This window comes from Nasonia vitripennis (genome assembly GCF_009193385.2).
Source record: "Nasonia vitripennis strain AsymCx chromosome 4 unlocalized genomic scaffold, Nvit_psr_1.1 chr4_random0003, whole genome shotgun sequence".
NCBI classification, from domain to species: domain Eukaryota; kingdom Metazoa; phylum Arthropoda; class Insecta; order Hymenoptera; family Pteromalidae; genus Nasonia; species Nasonia vitripennis.
This window is the reverse complement of record NW_022279638.1, coordinates 93145-115471: the sequence shown is the minus strand read 5'-3', so window position 1 is coordinate 115471 and position 22327 is coordinate 93145. Positions and strand designations below refer to the sequence as shown.

At 37.5% G+C, this 22327-nt stretch overlaps 2 protein-coding genes across 16 annotated transcripts in view; one reads left to right on the top strand and one right to left on the bottom strand.

Annotated features, from left to right (window-relative positions):
• Positions 1-21750, top strand: part of LOC100679361 (SNF-related serine/threonine-protein kinase) — a 738484-nt gene extending 716734 nt beyond the window's left edge. For 10 of the 15 annotated variants that reach the window (XM_032601900.1, XM_032601897.1, XM_032601895.1 and 7 more), the window contains one exon: positions 21493-21750. In XM_032601900.1, coding sequence (XP_032457791.1) covers positions 21493-21750 — 258 coding nt within the window. The remainder of the gene's footprint in view (positions 1-21492) is intronic. The other 5 variants (XM_032601898.1, XM_031928115.2, XM_031928111.2 and 2 more) reach the window with 2 other exon arrangements.
• LOC116417044 lies at positions 5676-6442 on the bottom strand. Its single transcript, XM_031928119.1, has 2 exons — positions 6018-6442; positions 5676-5935 (listed from the first exon to the last, which is right to left on the bottom strand). Exons 1-2 carry the CDS (start codon positions 6425-6427, stop codon positions 5701-5703), a joined length of 645 nt encoding a protein of 214 aa, XP_031783979.1. The 5' UTR covers positions 6428-6442; the 3' UTR covers positions 5676-5700.
• Positions 21751-22327: the final 577 nt, after the last annotated feature.

The following is a 22327-nucleotide window of genomic DNA, read 5'->3' as shown; positions in this document are numbered from 1 at the left end:
GTGCTACGATACAGCTTATTGTCCTTCATTTCTTGACAGAGCGTTCTATCCCGAACCATAAAAATAAATTCAAGTTACTGATGATTTATCAGTAATATCTGATGTCCTCGAAAGGTCATATCGAACTCTTTTTCTCTCTCTAGCTACTTTTCTTTTATCGACCGCTAGCGATATACCGTTGTCTTTGAAAAGCTCATAGTCTGCAAGAACAGAAGAAGCTAAAGCTGCAGTCGCTCTGTCTGAAAGACCGTATCTTTTACTTATTTATATAGTTCTTGTCAGTTTAACTCGATTTTGAAAATTTTACGATCCTCTGAAAGTATACTTAGCCTTTAAACACTTTCATTATTATTATGTATAATATATCATTGATATCACGATTGCTATTGTGATGCGTATTAGTTTCTTTTTCTCCTGACGAAATAGCACGTATCTCAGAACGAGGTCTACCTCTGTTCCTTTTGTTATAAATAATTTTCTGGTTATCTTGACCTCTAAATGCAAGCATTACGCGATTAGCATTCATAGTGCTAATATTCATAAGTCTTGTTGTTTTTTAATCAGACAAAAAAAGATTGCATTTTTAAAAGGCACTTTATTTATCGGGGGACATGAACAATCATCATTAATAACCATGTTACACTTACAAGCAGAAATATCGAAAAGCTTAGACCTGGCATTTTTCTTGAATAAGAAAACTTTATTTCTAACATTTTCAGATTTGTCAAATTTTCTTATTCTGATTTAATCGCTCTCTTTTAATATTATCTCTATATAAAAGGTATATTCTTATTATATCTTCGTATGTGATAACGAATCTTGAAATCCACATGGTTCACCAAATAATTGACACATTGTTTGTAATTTCGATACAATTGTGGAGCTGCTCATTACATTCATATTGAATATTAAATAAGGAATCTGAGGCTCGTTTAGGTAATAAGTATGATACATTGGCCAACTGATAAATCATGAAGCAAGATAGAGTGCTGGACAATATAAAAATATAACATATCATATAGTATCAGTTTGAAATATTGATATACAAAAATACAGAGAATATCAAAGTTTAACTAAAAGTTTTATTGCAAAGATCGAAGCTAGATTAAATTCGGGGCCGCATTGCATGGTTAAATCAATTGAATAAGGGAGGATGAGGCTAATTGATTAATTTTTTTCGGAACAGCTATATTTTCCGTCTTTAAAAAATTAATCGCCCCATCGTACAAACATCAAGTTTTCAGATAAAACTAACTGAAATAAATTCTTCTGCGACTCTGATAGAGAAAATATTGAGCTATACTCAATTGAAAAATTTCGGTTTTTACGAAATTCGAAAATCCCGTAGGTAAATTTGTACAGCGAATACTATAATACATACTTAATGTCTAAGGATGCAAACGGAAAATGCATACTTACACGAATAAAGGGGCAAATCACTTCATCCCTGAAAGCACTAATATTTTCTCTTTTTTCAAACGTAGACAACTTTTTACCTAAGCAAGCAATTATAAAGATTTATTTTAAATGAAAGTTTTTTTCTTGTACTTTAATTCTAGGTATATGGATTTTCTTCATACTAAAAATATCAAAAACCCTGTTCGAAATACACGTTTTACTAATGTAACCCCAGGAGGAGCGTATAAATAAGTTCCAAAGTAGTGAAAAGTTTAAAAATTTTTGGTTTTAAGAGTGAAACGGTCACGACTTTTCTCGGTCTTGTGCGCGTATATGATATTAGTTTTTAGAGAAGAGCAGTAATCATTTACTGATCTGCGTCGTAATTATAACGACAGATCATAAATAGAAATTTGATTCTACGTTATAATATATTGTTATAATAAGAGAGGTCCGGGATACCAGGTAATGGAAGGATTTTACAATAATAAAAGTTTTGTAATTTCGTTTCATTAACCAAAATAAATATATTCTATAAATAGTGTTTTTAGATAGAATATTGCGTGAATTGCTGATATTCTTTGTAAAAAAGAATTTTATGTCTTTGCTTTGATTTTACAGTATTTTTGTAAGACAATACGCTTAACTTTTGCGTTATTGACTCTAGATCACGATTGCATAAGTATAGTAGATATTTGAAATTATTCTAAGTTCTCGACTGATACGCGTTAGTTGCATTATCAGTTTTGACTCGACGAATTCATAAGTATTTTGAGGCACAGAAATAAGTTTGAGAAATATTCGAAAATATTCTAAGTGTTTTACCTGCTCAAGGCGTAAGTTGTTCAAGAGCAGAGACTAGGCGCTTTAGTTGCTCTTCGGCTAATGAGCTTAGATAGCCCGTACAAGTCCTTATAAAGGCAGCGGAGAGAGAGGGAAGCGCCTACATTTGCTTGGAAAAGCTCCTCCTTCTCTGATTTTCGAGAAACGTGTGAAAAGCGGAGGTGGTGGAAAATGTGTAAATGCATCCTTATAAGATAGCAGTCAAAGCTAATAAATTTATCGGAGAAAAATAAATCCCGCTTTCTCATAGTTTAAACTGAAAGATAATAACAAGAATAATAAGCACATCTGCTCGCTCTCGTGAAGTGATGAACCCTCAAAGCTGTTTCCACGTTAGATTGTCACGAGCAGAGATAATTTTCACACACACTTGAAATTACTGTCGATTCTTAAAGAGATAATCTTACGCTCAATAGATCTCACAGGGGTATCTGTGCGGCAAACGCGCAGGTATACACATTTCCTCGACCGCGTGCTTACATACGGAGATAATCTTATTCATAACACAATAGATCTCATACGGGTATCTGTTGGACTTCTTGCCCGACACGCGCGCAGGTATACATATTTCCGCATGCTTACCTGCACGTACGTATACACATCTGACCCGTCCCCTTCTCGCTCAGGCATACATATTTTCCCGACCGCTTGCTAGCCTATGCGCAAGTATACACATCTGGCTGATTGCTTGCAGATTAGCAGATAGATTATCCGCCAAGTTAATATGTGCATGTGTGCGTTTCAAGAACTAGGATTTTGAATTTTCACACAGATAAGTCGGATACGTGCTGAAGACTCTCGCATGAAAATTTAAGATATGGACAGTCAACAATGATCGCTCTCTCTCTCTCTCTCTCTCTCTCTCTCTCTCTTTCTCTCTCTCTCTCTCTCTCTCTCTCTCTCTCTCCAAGAAAGCGTAGGTGTGTACTCGAGTGATTGAGGGATGGTCAAATTTTGCTGAGAGGGAGGAGATTTTGAAAATTCCGGTGGGAAGTGTCTAAGGAAGGTTCTATGAGAAGAAAGTGGAAATTTTTCGCAAATCGAAGGACTTTTGGCAATTGAAGTGGAAAGGGAAGCTTCGCTGTCCACTCTATTTAAGGACCTGGTGCATGCTTCGTCAGTCAGTTCACTCTTAGTTTTCAAGTTCATTCTTCAATTCAAAGTGTGAGAAGATAGAAGGAATCAACGACAGCATGAAGGCAGCTTTTGAGAAGGTCAACGGCTACAGAACAATTGTCCATCTCTTTAATGTGGCGTGGCAGTTGATGTCCTGGACATCGAATGGAATTAATGATGATTCCATTTTGAGAAAGTGTAAGTGATATTTTTTTTACATTAGTTTAGATTTTATTTGTAACATTTTTTTTTAATTTAATTATTTTTGTTATATTCTTCAGCTCTACCAGCCGCGTTAACTGCTGCGATGAAGCAGCTGAATGAGGGTGCGCTCACCTCACCAGAGTCGCAACAACAGCAGCAACTTCCGTCGATTGGTGTGATTGGTTTAAAAGTATATCATCCTTATCAGAGATGCACTATCAGCAGCAGCTTCCACAGGAGCAAAACTCGCAGCAACAAGCAGCAGTCGCAGCAGAAGTCGCATCCGCAGCCAAAACCGCAGCAAAAACCACAACCGCAGCCAAAGCCACAACCGCAGCCAAAGCCGCAGCCATAGCCAAAGCCAAAGCCAGAACCACAACCGCAGCCAAGGCCACAACCGCAGCCAGAACCTCAGCAGAAGTGAAAGCAGCAGTCGCAACCAAAGCCGCAGCAGAAGCCAAAGCAGCAGAAGCCGCAACCACAGCCAAAGCCGCAGCAGAAGCCAAAGCAGCAGTCGCAGCCAAAGCCACAGCAGAAGCCAAAGCATCAGAAGCCGCAACCACAGCAGAAGCCAAAGCCGCAACCGCAGCTAGGAAGCCACTCAGGGACCCTCACTCTCCGCCGGCAGCCAAAAGTGATCGCCCTTCTACGTCTGCGAAAACCGAACGTTCGTCCTCATCAAGCGATCGCAATCGCTCGTCTTCGAAAAGCGATCGCAATCACTCGTCATCAAAAAGCGATCGCCAACACTCGTCATCAAAAAAAAAGCGATCGCCATTGGTCATCTTCGAGAAACGAGCGCCATCGCTCATCTTCGAGAAACGACCGCACTTCTGTAAGAAGCGATCGCTCTTATGTACCAAGCGATCACCACACAAGTACGGCAAGCACGAGGGCTGATTGCCAAGCGTTGAATACATCTGTTAGCGCTGTTGAGTATTTACAGCCGGCTCAAGCACGAGTTCAGGCTCAAGCTCGAGTTCAGGCTCAAGCTCGAGTTCAGGCTCAAGCTCGAGTTCAGGCTCAAGCTCGAGTTCAGGCTCAAGCTCGAGTTCTGGCTCGAGCACCAGCTCGGGATCCAGGTCGGGATGCGGCTCTGACAAAAGTTCAAGAAAGAGGAAATCTGATGTTTACTTATACAAAAAAAAAATTAATTTTTTCAAAAAATAATAATACATATTTTTTCTTTAATTGCAGATGAAGCAATCAATAGTATAGGTGGTAAAAGGATGACAATCACATCATCTCAAGAGAGCGAACAATCAGGTAAGATATTTTTTTTTTCATTCATTTCATTTCATTTTTTATGATAACATATACATTAATTTTTTTTTTTTGGTTTGTTATTGCAGCAGAAAAGAAGGAACGGAGAAAACTTTCGTTGTCTTTAAAAAAGACTGATCTACCACCACCATCACCGCGACAGCAGCCATCACCACAGCCTCTCTATCATGCAGATCAGCCGATACCACTTCAGCATCAAGCAGATCAACCGATGCCACTTCAGCATCAACAAGAATAGCAAATGCCACTACAGCAACGAGCACGACCGCGTATATTGCAAGGCGAAATGCTTAACGATCCGCTTATCGTGTTCGATAAGAAAGCAAATATGCGAAAAATCTGAATGATACTTTTCAATAAAATTTTGTAATAAATTTTAGATAAGATAAATGTAAAAAAATAAAAATAAATAAATATAATTTTTTACTAATATTTTGTCTTTCCTGCTTGATTAAACATTATTCCTTTTAGAAATGTATATTATAACGCATGTTTACTGTCGTTGTTCGCGCGTTACAACCAGGGCCAGAAGGGTCCTGTTTATTATAATTAGAAACGTCGGACATGCAGAAGACATGGCTGGGCCGACTCACGCGGGCACAGATTTACCTATGCCATCTGACACATTGTCACGTCTTGACAGCAGCGTGCGAGTAGGTGGCAACAACGTACGTTGCCGAATATATATATATATATATATATATATATATATATATATATATATATATATATATATATATATATATGTATATATATATATATATCTTATCAACCTTTTATATATATATATATATATAAGGTTGATAAGGGAATAAAACATAAAACATTCATTTATTAAAATCATTTTTTATTTAGTTAAGCTGATTTCCAGTATAAGCAAATACATTTTGAATTTTGATTATCCACCGTATCTAAACTAAATCGATCATCTAAATAATCGAGTAGCCAGGTTCGTATTGCAATAACGTTTCGAACAGCACACATAGGCACTCTTCTAATGCAGAGATCGTGATTAAAGCAGACGAACTGCTTATCATATATTATTTTTTCAAACGATGGACAGCCAAAATTTTCGACGTTTGTGATTGATCTGAAAAAATAAATAGAAGAATGTGTGAGGGATTTTTTTTTAATGTGAAAGTTTAAATAAATTTATTATATTTGCAACTTACAAATCGGGCAATAAATTTTTTATCCATTCTGCTTTCTGCTTTCCTTTGACGAATAATTTTGTGACTCCTTGCGTACATATTTCTAAAATTTTATGAAGACGGTGATATGGAATATCTCCAGAATCCCATTCTATGCCGTGATGGCTCTTTTCAATCCAGTGAGTCATACATTTTTCTTCCTCTGTTAGTTCATCCCATGGTAATGGAGGTTTAAAGAGATACGCAGTCGGTAAAGCAGTTTTACTCAAATTGAGAAAACTGATTTCCTTGAAAATAAAAGTATCGTCGGCAATTCTTTGAAAACCTTGAATGTCACGGAGATAAACTTTTTCTTCTTCTTGACATTGCAATATTGTATTTCTAAACAATACATTATATTCACTTGAACTTCTATCAATCACGCTAGTCATCTTGCTATTCAGTAAGAAATGATCTGAGCTAGAAAATAGAGATGCAAAGACACCTGCAGAATGGTTTGTTCAAGAGCTGAAATCAATCGGGGAGCAGATTAATCTACTCTACAAAAATCCTAAACCATTAAAACTTACAGACTTGGAAGAATTATCTTTTCGAAGGGCAACGATATGTAATATATGTCGAAAACCAATCCATGGTGATGAACTTGCAGTACGAGATCATTGTCATCTTACGGGACGGTATGTTGTCACTTTAATTACTTTGAAAAATTGAATTTACTAAATTTGTTAGCCTAATTTTTTTTTCTTCAGTTTCAGAGGTGCAGCTCATAATTCATGTAATTTGAATTATAAGAATTCGAGATTTGTGCCAGTTATTTTTCATAACCTCAATTATGACACACACTTCATTTTGAATGAAATCGCTACTTCGCTACTTCTACATTGATGAAAGGACGAGTTTATCTGATACCTCATAATAAGGAAAAATATATTTCATTTACAAAGTACATTGATGAATTGGACATCAGTTTTAGATTTATAGATTCATGGCGTTTTTTATCATCATCATTGGAGAAACTTGCATCATATCTAGAGAACGTGCCAATAGCAGTAAATGAGTTTCGATCTGATGGCTTCACGGATGAAAAAATCAATCTTCTTAGACGCAAAGGCATATTTCCATATGATTTTGTTGATGAATTAGATAAACTAATGACAACAAAACTGCCAGAAAAAAATGAATTTTACAACAAATTAACAGATTCACATATTACTGAGAAAGATTACAATCATGCTGTTCAAGTCTGGAATATGTTTAATATAAAAACTTTAAGTGAATATTCTGATCTATACTTGAAAACGGATGTTTTATTATTGGCTGATGTTTTTGAAAGTTTTCGGGAGACATCTCTTAGAGTATATGATTTATGCCCTGCACATTTTTACACGACTCCTGGACTAACATTTTCAGCAGCTCTTAAAATGACAAAGGTGGAATTGGAGCTTCTTACAGATATTGACATGCTGATGTTTATTGAAGCAGGGATTCGAGGTGGAATAAGTCAATATTGTAATCGGTATGCCAAGGCAAACAATCCATATATGGGACCTTCATATGATAAGGAGCAGAAAACAAAGACTCTCTTATATTTTGATATAAATAATCTTTGTGGATGGGCAATGGACAACCTTTGCCAGTTGGAAAATTTAAATGGATAGAATATGAGACAAATACATGTTTTTTCAATACACCACCAGATTCTGACATAGGCTATTTTGCTGAAGTTGACTTAGAGTATCCTGAAGAAGTACACGATGATCATCGAGATCTCCCTTTTTGCGCAGAGCATCGTACACCACCTGGCTCTAAACAGAAGAAACTTCTAACTACTTTAAATGATAAGACAAGGTATGTAATTCATTATCGAGCACTGAAACAGGCGTTAGATAATTGACTTCGACTGAAAAAGGTGCATAGAATTTTGAGTTTTGAGCAGAAGGCCTGGCTCAAACCATATGTCGAACTAAATACAGAGAAAAGAAAGCAGTCCAAGAATGAATTTGAAAAACTGTTTTATAAATTATTAATTAATGCTGTCTATGGAAAGTGTATCGAGAGAGAGCGATCTCGCGTTGATGTGCGTTTAGTGAATAAATTTACAGGTCGATATGGAGCAGAAGCACGTATAGTTCAACCAAATTTTCATAGTTGTGCAATCTTTGATGAAAATTTAGTTGCTATTCAGCTAAAGAAGACAAGTATAACAATCAAGAAACCAATTTATGTTGGTCTCTGTATTCTCGATTTGTCAAAAAACATTAGTATATGATTTTCATTATTCATATATGAAACAACGAGTAGAAGAAAAATGTAAACTTCTTTATATAGATACAGATAGTTTAATATACGAAGTTGCGGACATTGATATGTATCATATAATGAAAGAAGATATACACAAGTTTGATACTTCTGATTATGATGAGAATAATCAGTTTGAAATTCCGCGTGTTAATAAAAAAGTTCCTGGATTGATGAAAGACGAATACTGTGGCAGGATTATGACAGAGTTCGTAGGTTTAAGAAGCAAAATGTATAGTATTTTGATTGATGGAGCTGAGACAGTGAAAAAAGCCAAAGGGATAAAATCCAATGTAGTAAAGAAATCAATCAGATTCGAAGATTATCGAAAATGTCTTCAAGATCTTGTTATTATAAAACGTAAGCAGTGCAATATTCGTTCAAAATTACACATAGTCCATACTGAAAAACAAGAAAAAATTGCTCTAAGTCCTCACGATGATAAAAGATACTTATTACCTCATAGTACAGATACTTTGCCCTGGGGTCATTACAGAATTATGGAAGAACAGATGACGCAAGCTGCAATGCATGTAGAGGGGGAAGCGGAGGAGAGGGGATACAATGCAGCTAATGGCAATGAAGCAGAAGAAAAAAGAGAGGGAGAAAATAAGAGGGAGGATGAGGTAACCAATGGCAATGATGCAGAAGAAAAAAGAGAGGGAGAAAGTGGGAGGGGGGATGAAGGTAAACAAATCAGGATTGAATACGATGTGCCTGAGGAGTTCATGCACGAATGGGATCCATCATTAGATAAGATAAGATTAGAATCAGAAGAGAGAAGGGATATCTTACTAGAGTCAATGGAAAGGGCAGGAATTGTGGTGGGAAATGGGCTATATGAACGCACGGACAACAACGAGGAGCACATTCGAGAAATCGAAGCGAACAACGAACCTTCTACAAAGAGACCAAGGCTCACCTAACTTCATAATAAGTAAGTTATATTTCATAGTTCTCCCTCATTACTTGTCTTTAATACAATTTTCTCTAACATAAATTTTTATTTTTGCTTTTTTCAGAATGGATCTATCTGCACTCAACAAGATTGCTGAGCGAGAGTTCTTGCCAAAGAAAAGAGCAACAGACATGGAAAAAGATCATCAGTATATGGTGACAGCACTGAAAGAGGTCAAGACAAGGTTCGGTACGAAGATTGTTGCTGAACTTAATGACAGCTTTCAAGTTTTCTTGCCAGAGAAGATTTCATCGGCTATTCTGAAAGATGAAGCGTTTTTCAATTCACTCTGCAACAGTGCAAATAAACTTTGTTTATTTTTAAAATATCTGGGTGTATCTTCTTTTAAGTTCGATTCTAGTACTCAATAAGAATGAATAAATCATAAATTGATTTTACAAAGATATATTTTTTATTAACTTGCACATAATAATAATGCATGAATAAATTTAATATGATAAACATAATACATCTGCTTTTTTTATTTACTACAATCTGATCCTTTTATCCATAAAAAAAAGAACATAAATTGTTAATATAGTTACATTAAAGAATCTCATTTTTATTTATCCAACTATTATGCTCGTCACTAAATCCTAGCCATTTAACATATACACGTTTACCACTTTCTCTTAATATTTTTTCTACTAGATAAATTTCAGGATACATAGTTTTATGAATTTCTGTTTAATAAAAGCCACCTGAGACGATTTTATTGTTATAATCTTTGAGGTGGTATGTTGTTGGATTAGTTTTGACAACTCGCGTTATTGTAAAAATTTCAGTAGACCAATTTGGTGTGTAACCTTTTTCAAAACCATTTTTTATCCTACTTATTCGTACTTTATCTCCTACTTTAAATTTCGGTTTTTTCACTGGCGACTTCTCATTTGGAAAACGTCTCTTGACTTCTCGCTCATTTGCCAGTGTAACATTTTCAGGCTCGATTCCTGTTGTCCGACGTTTTCTCAAATTGTATGCTTTGAGCAAGTTAGGTAGAATATCCAACCATTTATAGCTTCCTTGTTTGCTGAATTCTGTCCATATTGCATTTTTTAATGTTCTATTGAATCGTTCGCATATACTTGCATGAAGATTACTATGCGAAGAGTATAAGTGTATATTGTGCTTTTTCATAAGTTTTTGAAAAATTGAATTGTAAAATTCTTTTCCTTGGTCAGTTTGTAGATTCTTCGGTACTCGTCCTTCTTCTAGTATTAACTTCATAGCTGTAGTAACATCATTACCACTCTTTGACTTGACTGGCATGGCCCATGCATACTTTGAAAATATATCTATGACAGTGAGTAAGTAATGAAAAACTTTGTTTTCTTTAGAATATGGTATCATTTCTACAAGATCCGCTTGCCAAGTCTCGTCTATTCCACGTATGTCATATTTTCTTCTCTTGTATCGCCGACGTGCTGGCTTGTGCAGCTCTTCAGCTACTCTATGACATTCCATCTTCCTTTACAGTAGATGAAAATCCATCTGGAAATTCGTCTATACGAACTTTTAATTGTTTATTCACTTCTTCAATGATATAATCAACACCAGAGGAATTGCGAAGAGTTGTACTATAAAGATAACGCAATTTTGCATTCACTTCCAATTGATGTTTTTCAACTTGCTGCTTGTATTCTTCTATAACTTCACCAATTCCAGCAATTTTAGTAGCTATATAATTTATTTCAATTTGTAGAATAACTTTCAGTGAATACAATGTGATTGCATCGTTTGGATGATTGGGCGGTCCTAGGTTGAAAAGTCGCTTGTTTTCTAAATCAAAATCACCGTCCGGTGTAAAATTGAAACCAATGCCTGGAGAACCACGACTCACTTGCGAGCCCTCAAGTTTTCTTCCAAACACATCGAGACTCATGGTAATACTGATGCAAAGAAGAAAGTTGCGTATCTATATATATGCTCAGCTTCACGTAATTCCTCAATAATCGACTGGATTTCATTGACGTGATTATTATTTCCAGCTGATCGTTCAGCAATGAATAATCGAAGTCTCTCAGTAAGCTCGTTTGGATCATCCCAGTAGACGAGATCAATGAAAGAATTTTTCTTCGCTATTTTATATTTAGGTATGACACCTCCTCTGCTGCTACTGTTCTTTTTACGTGGAGTGCTGCGGAACATTGGTGCTAAAATATTCTTATATTTATTACTTCTCGACATTCATATAGATTCATCTTTGCTGAATTTTTTCCGATGAGCATTTGTTGCTTCCAGAATCTTGCGATAATTTGCACGATCTGATGAGCTCAGAAGAAGATCATCCGGATATTTTTTAAATAGCAATTCCATCAGTCCACTCGTTTTAGGATAACTTTCATTTCTGACTTTGCCATATTTATCATCAAATTCAATTTCTGAATCACCAATCATATACACTTCATCAACCTTTCGCACTCCGTATATATTATCAATCGTTCTACGGCTTTTATCTAGCAATGATAAAAAGTCTTCAGCTGTATCATATTTTCCACTCGCGGATCTAAATGTAGAATTGGTTATTGTGTCATCATCATCATCATCATCATCATCATCATCATCATCATCATCATCATCATCATCATCATCATCATCATCATCATCATCATCATCATCATCATCATCATCATCATCATCATCATCATCATCATCATCATCATCATCATCATCATCATCATTTTAACGTGAAAGAAGTGAAATACAAAATTTTGACTCATTTATATGTGGCCATCTATGTCTTTTTTTCTTAGCTGAGAGACTATAAAAGAGGTGCTCACTGACGAACGGAATCATTATCCTCCGATCAGTTATGGAAGATAGCTTCACTTTGAGTCTCTCAGGAAATTCATCTGTCTTAGAAGCGCAATATTTTCCTTCGATTGAACTACCGAAGCATAAAAATTTTGTCTTGGGTTTAGTTGAACTTTTATCATTTAACTCTATTCCCAATGTTGACTATTCAAATAATAAACTGCATTTAAACGGAGATATTATTATTATTAATATTCCTACTGGCAGTTATGAGATTGATGCTATTAATCAATTTTTACAAACAACTTTGAAATCCAAAGGAATCGAATTCTCTTTGAAAGCTAACAACAATACTCTTAGAAGTGAAATTCTCTGCAGTCATCCGATAGATCTCACACCTCACGATTCCATAGACAGTCTCCTTGGCTTTGCTCCTCGCACTCTCGAAGAGAACATTCAACACAGCTCTGATTTACCAGTGAAAATATTGAGAATCAACTCAGAGTTGAGTGCAATATTACTGGAGGTGCTTATATCAATAATAAGAAAGTTCATACAATCCATGAGTTCTTTCCCAGAGTGCCTCCGGGATATAAAATCATAGAAGTTCCGTCACACGTCATATATCTACCGCTCAGTGTCAAGTGCATATATCATCTACAAATTCAAATTGTCGATCAGGATAAAAATTTGGTGAATTTTCGAGGAGAGGAAATCACTATTAGACTTCACATCAAATCTGTATAATGGGCATCGTTTACAATTCTGGATCATATATAAATCAGTCATCATGGCAACCAGTCATCAGTCGACCGAAGAAACTCAAACCGTTAACACGTAAGAGCATTCAGTTTCTGAAAAGTCTAGGACTAAAAGTTCGTGGAAAATATTCACGTGTATAATTCTTTGCTGCTTCCAGAAAAATGGACGAAAAAAGTAAAAGGTAGATCAGCAGCACTTGCTAAAACTAAATTTGTCAACAATGGCATTTGTCATCTGTTTGATGAAATTCGTTATGAGATTAATGCTGTGGAGATAGATAAAAGTAAAAATGTTGGTCAGAGCAGTGTTATGAAAGGATTGATTTCATTTAAAATAAATCAGAATGATATGCTGGAGAATGCGGGCTGGCTTGGTATTCAAGACGATATCAAATCGGTCGTAGATGACAAAGAAAATTTTGACGTTGCGATTCCACTGAGTATGATCTTGGGTTTTGCAGAAGACTATAAAAAGATAATAGTTAATATGAAGCATGAGCTCATTCTCACAAGATCGAGAAGCGACTTGAAAGTAATAATCCAGGAAGGCGCTGTAGCATCTGGTGTAACTACTTATGAAGATTACGAAGTAAAAGTATCAAAGATAGAGTGGTTGATGCCATATGTTGTTGCATCTGATAAACAAAAAATCCAGCTATTGAATTTCATTGGTAAAGATAATCCTATCTCCATGTGTTTCCGTTCTTGGGAGTTATTTGAATATCCTCTTCTCCCAAGCACTACTAAACACGTCTGGACAGTGAAAACATCAAATCAATTGGAAAAACCTCGTTTTGTGATTCTTGGACTGCAAAAAAAGAGAAAATCAATGAGAACTGCAAATGCTAGTCGATTTGACTATTGTGAGTTGAGTAATGTGAAACTTTTCTTGAATTCACAATATTATCCATACAACAATATGAATCTCGACATAGCTAAAAATCAGTTTGCCATTCTCTATGATATGTACGCTAATTTTCAAAAATCCTACTATGGAAGAGATCCGCAACCGCAGCTGACAAAGTCTTCGTTTCTCAACTTTGCACCACTCGTAGTTATTGACTGTTCACGACAAAACGAATCTCTCAAGAGCGCTCCTGTCGATGTACGTCTGGAGTTTGAGGCTATAAAATATTTTCCTGCTAACACTTCAGCCTACTGTCTGATCTTACACGATCGCATCGTTAAGTACAATCCTATTAGTGGAGATGTCAAGAAGCTCGTCTAAGCTGCATCGGAAAGATGGAGTATGCAGTAGACATGACTGGCTTCAAGCAAACCGAAGAAGATTATATTCTAAAGGAATTAGCAATCATATCTCTCAAGGAAAATAGTGCAGATCCTATTGTTCTAACATTCAAAAATCGCTTCTCATGGAAAAACTCTCAGACAAAATGCAAAGGGAAAACAAATGGCTCAAACATAATTATCATGGCATCAGGTGGAAAACGGATGGACATGATTACTCTCAAATCGGAAACTTGCTTCGTGACGCTTTACATGATGCATAAAAAATTGTTGTCATGGGTGCATTAAAACAGAAATGGCTTCAACGATTCAAATTTCCTGTTCACAATATTGAACAGTATGGCTATCCGTCAAAACCATCTTTTAAGTGCGTCACAGTATGCACAAATCATAATCCAAGCTATAAGACGACCTGTGTATTGCACAATGTCAAACTCATGAAATTGTTCAGCATAAACTTTAAAGTAAAATACACAAAATAAAAAAAAAATTTTAAAAAAGTAGAGAACGTTATAGGCATTCCAAAACATAATAGAGAGAGAGGAAAAATTATGCCCACTCTCTCATCGGGTACTAAAATACTCTGAGAGGAGAGGGGGTGTTTTAGTATGCCTATGTCTGGTATGCCTATAGCCTATCTACTATTTCTTATTATATTAAAGAGAAATCCATTTTGGCGTTCTCCGTTTCTCCGGTTTGCCAAAGCAAACCGCGTCCCTCCATTGAAACCAATAAAGTCAATATATGCACAAGGTTGTAGTTAGTAAAATTACTAAACAAACTTCAAATGAGGAATAATATGAATGATAACCTGCGCATACATATTACGCATACATACCGCTTCTACAGGTCAGAGCAGAATAATTAAAGGGAAATATAATAAAAGTTCATTGATAAATAACAGGAAAGTATTAATATGAACTCAACCTGCGCAGTCTTCCAAACGTTTAGTCTGCTTCTGATAGTTCAATAAATTCAAGCGAATAGCTGTGAAAGTATATTCTACTCCCATAGAAAATTAAGCATGTTATTGCAATAATTTTATCGTCAACGCATGTTAAAATGACGTATATCTAAAAATACTGAAAATACTTTGAAAAAAACTTATAATATTACCTTGTTTTGAAAAAATTTTTGTACAAATATCGCCATAATATGCAGAGTTTTCTACCAGGGTAGATAATTTTAAAAATAATAGAATTCACCGATGTTACCGCTTCTAGAGGTCAGACCAGAATGAGCACTGGAACCAATTTTTCACGATATGCATATATATTTTTGCGCATACGCAGACGTCATTGATAAACAACAGGAAAGTATTTATATTAACTCAACCTGCGCATCCTTTTAAACGTTATCGATGGTGTCTCGTAAAAGGTTGTGATGTACGATATTCTTGCAATTAATATCGAAAGAAATAATCGAAAATTATGTTCTCTATTATTTCAACGTTAGCCAACTTTATTATGTTCTTACCCGACTTTCACGGCAAGGACGTGTTGGTAAGGTATATTTTTCAAAAGACATATGTATTTTTTTTATTTTATTAATATTCAGGGACTCTATTTATTAAAATGCTGCAGCCGTTTTACAAAATTTACTTTTAAGTGTTCAAGCGCATTCATTTATTAAAATGCTGCAGGCGTTCTATGAAATTTTCTATTATGGTTTTTGCAAATAAAAACAATTTGCAGACTATATTTACAGCAATGTTAAAAAGTGCAATGTATACTTGAACACAATTCCTAAGATCTCTCTCTCTCTCTCTCTCTCTCTCTCTCTCTCTCTCTCTCTCTCTCTCTCTCTCTCTCTTTCTGGTGAGTACAGTTGACAGCTCTGCTGATCCATCATTTTTTTGTACAGCTTTTCTACTGCTTCTTGCCTTCGGGTCCATTTCACTTGCACGGCGTCTCTCTCCGCAATCAACATCGTGGTGATATCTGCTGCATCGTGGGAGAACTTTCAAGTAGTCTTCACACTGATCGAGTAAGTTATCGACGAAAAATGAGTGCAAACGGCGAGAAAAGTGTGGAAGTGCCTTTTCAACCATGCAGCAGCTGTAAACAACCCATACAGCACAAAGACCCCAAAAAGTGTGAATTTTGTGGTCTGTACTACCACGTCAAGTGCCAAAACACCATCAACATCAAGACTATCGTGGTGAACGACAGGCAGATTATAGCCTGTCCCTCATTTGCAGACAACAACAACGCCAAGGGTGCCAAAGTGAGGACTAAATCCACCTTTGCTACAACAGCAGCAACGGGAGTAACTACAACAACAGCAGCAGGCATGAATACTCCCAAACAACAGCAGCCGGTGAATAAGAAGAAGAGGTCAGTACCACCATCAACCTACACATCGAGAAATCTCTCACCAACCCGCTCGGCCGGAGTAACAACACCTACGCCGTCCGTTGAGGCCGCTTGAGGGACATTCGTGGAGCACTCGACGACATACGTAATGCTCAAACGGAGGACCTCAAGACCCAGAACATCGTGTCGGAGAGGATTTCTAAAATTGAGCAGCGTCAGGGCCCCCTGTACTCAAAACTCGCATACACAATGCTGAGTCCACCATCACCGAGCTGCAGACACAAATCCAAGATCTGTCATCGAGGAGCCCGACAATGCAGCAGGACAACGGCAGCACTGTGCCCAACACTGCGGAGATTTGCAGCCTACGCAATGAATTAGCTAGGGTCAAGACGTGCCAGGAGCAGACCTCGAACTGTGTGGTCGTTGTCACGGGTTTGCACTATACCCGTGAAACCTCGCTGCACCTCCTTGCTTTCTCAGTTGTGAACGCGCTTGACCCCACGGTCCTCAGAAGAGACGTAGCATCCGTCAGGACCATGGGGAGGCTTGATGCTATAAACAGCTCCGCCAGGGGTGACGGCAGACTGCCACCACTAGCCGTCACCCTATCTTCAAGTGCGCTTGCACGCTCGATCGCCGTCGCCAAAGCCCGGAAACGCAAGATACACACTAACGAATTGGACGCTATGTTGCTGGAGGAGGCTAAAGCTCTGAGTCCTGACGATCAAGGGCTCATAAACATCAACGAGCTGCTCCCCTCAGACGTCCATAAGCTGCGTACAAGGGCTAGGCTGGAGGCCAAGAGGAGGCAGGGCTGCCGAACTTTCGTCAGAGATGGAAGGCTTTACATGCGCTGCAACGATGACAGCGAGCGTGCTACCATCATCACCACCGACGCCGAGCTGGAGACTTTTTTAGCCCGGTTTCCGCCCGCTGCCAACATCGTCCAACACTGAGGCTACAACACACACACACACACACACACACATCATTCCACCCCACCTACCATCAAGCTCATCTGCCACGTCTTCATCCGGTTCTAAGGTATCTCTGTCCGAAGGTCTACGAGTCTGTCATTTTAATGCGAGCTCGCTTACGGGTCACATTGAGATGATCAGTCTTTTCTTATCCACTCGCCCTCCATTCCAAGTAATAGCTGTTACTGAGACCTGGTTGAGCGACAAGGTAAGGTCCATCCCTTCACTGGACGACTACCTACTGTACAGACGAGACAGAAACAGAAACGGAGGAGGTGTGGCCCTCTGCATACATAAATCACTGACAGTTAGCGTTATTTCATCATCTGACGGTGAATGGTCTGGCAAGCCAGGCAAGCCTGAATATCTCTTCTGTGAGGTATCGGCAAAGGGAGTCTCTCCCATCTTCGTGGGGGTTGTGTATCGTCCACCTCATGCTCCATTCTTCCAAGGCTCTAACTTCATAGACCAACTAACAACCCACATGCACAACTATTCCACGAAGGTCATAATGGGAGACTTCAACTGTGACCAACTTTCTTCATCTGAAGATGTCAAGTTCATCAAGGCCTTCATTGATGAAAACTCCCTTTCATCTGTTCCCTATGGTGCCACGCACCACAAACAGGGTTCTGATACCTGACTTGACTTGTGTCTAATCGACGAGCAGGATCGCCTGCTGTCATACTGGAAGACAAACTTACCTTTCATCAACGGACATGACCTTATCACGGCCACTCTCGACGTACAGATTCCACGATACGTACCTAACACATACTCTTACAGAAACTTTAAAGGAATCAGCGCCGAGAAGCTAAGGGACTTTCTTAGCGCATGTGACTGGTCATCCCTCACCTCTTCATCACTCGACGAATGCATATCTACACTTAATGCTCACAAACGGGGCCCTGTAGTTTGACGACTTGTTCGTTGAGGCGCCCGGTTTATTAGGCTGAGAGAGCTTTAGCTCGTTGCCTACTTTATTCAAAGCCTTAGCCTCCTTAATTTTTTCCGGCAAGTCTTTCCCATACAGAAACTCATTTGTTTTTAAGTCTTTTAAGACGGCTTTGGTCTCCTTAGAGAGTCCTGGCTCGATAAATGCTTTTCTTGTATTGTTTTGTTTGTGGACTATATCCGACAAAATCTTTCCTGAGTCGTATAAAAGTGTGAGAAGGGTCTCAAGGTTAAATTCTAAATCGCTCTCATTATCTTTGTAAAAACTTGTAATAATTAATCTAATAATAGATAAGGCTGTACCAGCTATCTTTTGCACTTCACTCATTTGATTAAGCAGCAAAAATAGATAAAATATTTGTACATTTTCGAAGAAATTAAATCTTATTTGACTTACTCTCTGGTAAGGGCGTACTCTTTCATTGATGCCACAATTTGTGGGTTTAGTTTTGGGGCGTCTAACTCAGCTACACAGGCATAATTCTACATGATCCGATCAATGTCCTCTTTTTTCATCCCTTCCTTGCAGAAAAAGTCCATCTCTTTAATAAGTCTGCGTTGACTTCCAGTTTTAAGGCCTGACTTTCTGAAGGATCCTTGCTAAACTGTTAACTAAAAAAGTTTCTGATTTTTTAGAACAATCGAATAATTTGACATTAAGTAAATTTCTGTTATTATGTCACACACAAATAGATCGTTTCGAACTGTCTTATCACACGAGTAAGCACGGTCGAGTCTCCATTTCTTTGTTTCACCCCATAAGAGAGCACAGGAAGAACTTCACATCTTTGTCTTGCCATAGAATGAGCACAGATGGATCACTACGTCTTTATCACGTCACAAGAAACGAGCATAGACGAGTATTTGGACTTTGCCCTGTAATACAAGCGTGTACGCATCGTCTTGTTTGTCGCGACCGCGCTGCCTCGGCCTTCTCGGCGCGAATGGCACGCAACGTTGACGCAGCGTCTTCCCGCGGAACGTTAGAATTCATACAAAACTGACGAAATTAAGCCAGTCGTTCCTCTCATCCTTTCCTTGGTCTTTCTCGTCGGGCACAATATCGTCGGGAGGTGGTAAAGCCTCAGGATCGCCATTTTCCTTGTCATCTTTTGCGTCTTCCTTCGCTCGTTTGTCCTTTTCCTTTTCTAGGGCTCGTTCAATCCGTCTGTTGCACCTCGCTACATTCCTGTTGATCTCATCGAGATCATGCTCCTCGTGGTCATGACCTCGCTTTTTGGTTTTTCATATTTTGAGATGAAACACTTTTCCAAACGGTCGTAGACTCTAACACGTGTACCTCCGTGCGCGCACGAAGAAAAAGTGAAGAAAGCGCGCCAGGCGGGTAGGGGGGACCGCTTTCTTGACTCTGAATACGTGCGCCACCAAGCTGACCAAGAGGATACTACATATTAATGTAGGAGAGCGAGGACGACGTAGAATTCAATTTATAGGCACAGGTATAAAAGTTGAATATTCATTTTCATCACTTGTAATTGAAGCTACGTAGCTGCGTAACTTTGTTAGTATCGATAGTCATGAAATGTACTAGATTATGAGTGTCAAATTTGCATATACAACCACTTATTAGCCATTATATCATTTTTGTTTTCTACATAACTTCTAGTAAAAGGTCAGACCCATTCTGAAACTTTACAGCTACTTTTTAACTATAAAAAGGTATCTTTTTACTGTATTGAGGTTCTCGGAGTCCGGATCGAACATTCAGATTGTCATATTTTAAGGTTTAAAATGCAAATATGGTAGCCTTAACACATATAAAAGGCTTTTAAAATATATTTATTGAAAAATTCAGAAAATTTCACAAAAAAAAGTATCAGGGTAGTTTTAGTTAAAAATGCACCTCTTATGAGCTACAAATCATTGAAAATAGGTAAAACATTTCAAAAATTGCTTGAAATCCCAACTTTCACTAACTATAACTCGAAGCTAAGAGAAGAAATCGCGCTAGAATTTTTTTTTTTTTTGGAATAAGGTACAACATGTAGAACATATATATATACAGTTTGGACAAAAATTTTCATCTTCGATTTCACACAGAACCACCCATATACATATATTTATAATATTCAAGACTTATACCAGGTACTTGTCATAAACATGAAAGATCCTCAGTGTGGAACACTGTGGCATACTATGCTAAACTGTGCTAAACTGTGCCAGACTGTGCCACACTAAGCCATATTATGCTAAATTGTTACGATTCATGCCAAACTGTTCCAAAACTTAAACAAAACGCGAAAACATATTTTTACTTTGAAAAATTAGAATTGTGCTATACTGTGCCACAATTTGCCAAACTATTACCAAATGTTTGATTTGTTATACATGTAGCACAGTGTGGCACAGCTTGGCACAGTCTGGCACAGTTTCGGCACAGTGTGGCACGATTTCCATTTCCACTAAGGAGTCTGATAGCATATGAATAAATTATTATACAGTAGTATCTACTGCACGCTGTATGTTAGAAAACTTCGTCGTACTACGAACTATCGAGTGATAGTTGGTCAAAGTTAGGATTTCAAGCAATTTTTGCTTGAAATCCTAACTTTGATCGTCGAAAGAAATCCTAACTTTGACCAACTATCACTTGATAGTTCGTAGTACGACGGATGTTAATAGCTCTTAAAATTTACACGATTACTTGTTGCAGTCGACAAGTTATTCTGGTGCAGCTGTGGATTCTCACTATTGCCGGGTTACCATATACGGAAGTCCTTCTAGCCTAGGCGTGCTTTATGGTCGGTCAATTTGATACGCGAGGGCTTATTGATATAACTTGTATTTTACGTAGTTAGGTCAGAATTAACTTTTACAAAGCGTAGATTACAGCATAAACTTGATCACAGAAACAGTCTAAGCCGTTTAACAGAAAAACAGACATCAGAAATAAAGTAAAATTTTACAAATTGTTTGTTCGAATCACTAAACTCTTCAAAACCCTTAGTTTTATCTTACAAACGTATGAACTTTCATGAACAAAAGCTTAATTAGAACTTCAAAAAGAAAACGGCGATAGCTCTGTGGTAAACCACCTGCCTCGCGCATAAGTGGTAGTCAATAAAAATATAAGAACTTTAAAACAAAATATTTGTCTTAATGGACTTAATTATTAAAGATTATAATCATAATAAAACCCGTGCCAAAGTTTATATTAAACATTAATTATTACACAATAAACATAATTAAATTTAAATTTTTTTGTAGAATGCTCGATTACGTAAATGTAGTATCGTAAAAGAAGAAGATGAAGATTTATCATCTGGTAAAGAGGATAAATCAATTAATGCAATCCTTACATCTTTTAATCGCCGCGGTTCACGATCTGAAGGTAAACTATCTAATATTCTGCAGGAAAAGTTAGCAACTGCTAAGACTTTTGGGCTGAAATCAGTTCGAAATGCACAAGAAGATTCATTGCTAGAAGAATTGTCATTAAGCCACGGAACAAAAAAAAGTAAGTAAATTCTTTGTAGGAAATAATATATTTTTTAACCATTCTAAGGAACGTAGCTGCTATAATTGTTTACTATTTTTCATGCGATTCTGGATACTTATTAAGAGTACTTTAAAACCTAGAAGTTGAAGTACTGATTTTCATCGAATTAAAGTAGATAAGAAATAGGCAGTGCGCTTAACACTGACTGATTTAGAATAAGGTGTATTTTAGATAGACGTATCCTGAATCACACTTGCTCTAACCGAGCCACAATTCTTCCTTTGTGAGACAATGCACGCTTTTAAAAAGTGAACAGAATTGAGTAGGTAAATAATGTCAGTTCCAGCACACCTCGGGAGGGTATGGGGCGTAATGGTTTATGGCCTATCCGTTCTGGCACGGCCGGGGAAGATGATGGGGCGTAATTATCTATAGCCTGTCAGTTATGGCACACCTGCGTCGAGATACCAACTGCGGGATCTCCGATTGATATATTGAGTTTTCATGCTGGCGGTGACGTCAAAGGCCGATGTTACATTCTGCTCTTGATACCAATGGCTTGCTTCTTTACAGACATGTGTCTGCTTGATGAAAAAAGAAAAA

What these genes read in the sequence shown, in the direction of transcription:
- LOC116417044 (XM_031928119.1), bottom strand. Translation starts at nt 6,427, where the DNA reads ATGACTAGCGTGATTGATAGAAGTTCAAGTGAATATAATGTATTGTTT. An exon ending in AAAAATTTATTGCCCGATTT is followed by an intron (nt 5,936 to 6,017) that starts GTAAGTTGCAAA and finishes TTATTTTTTCAG; the next exon opens with ATCAATCACAAACGTCGAAA.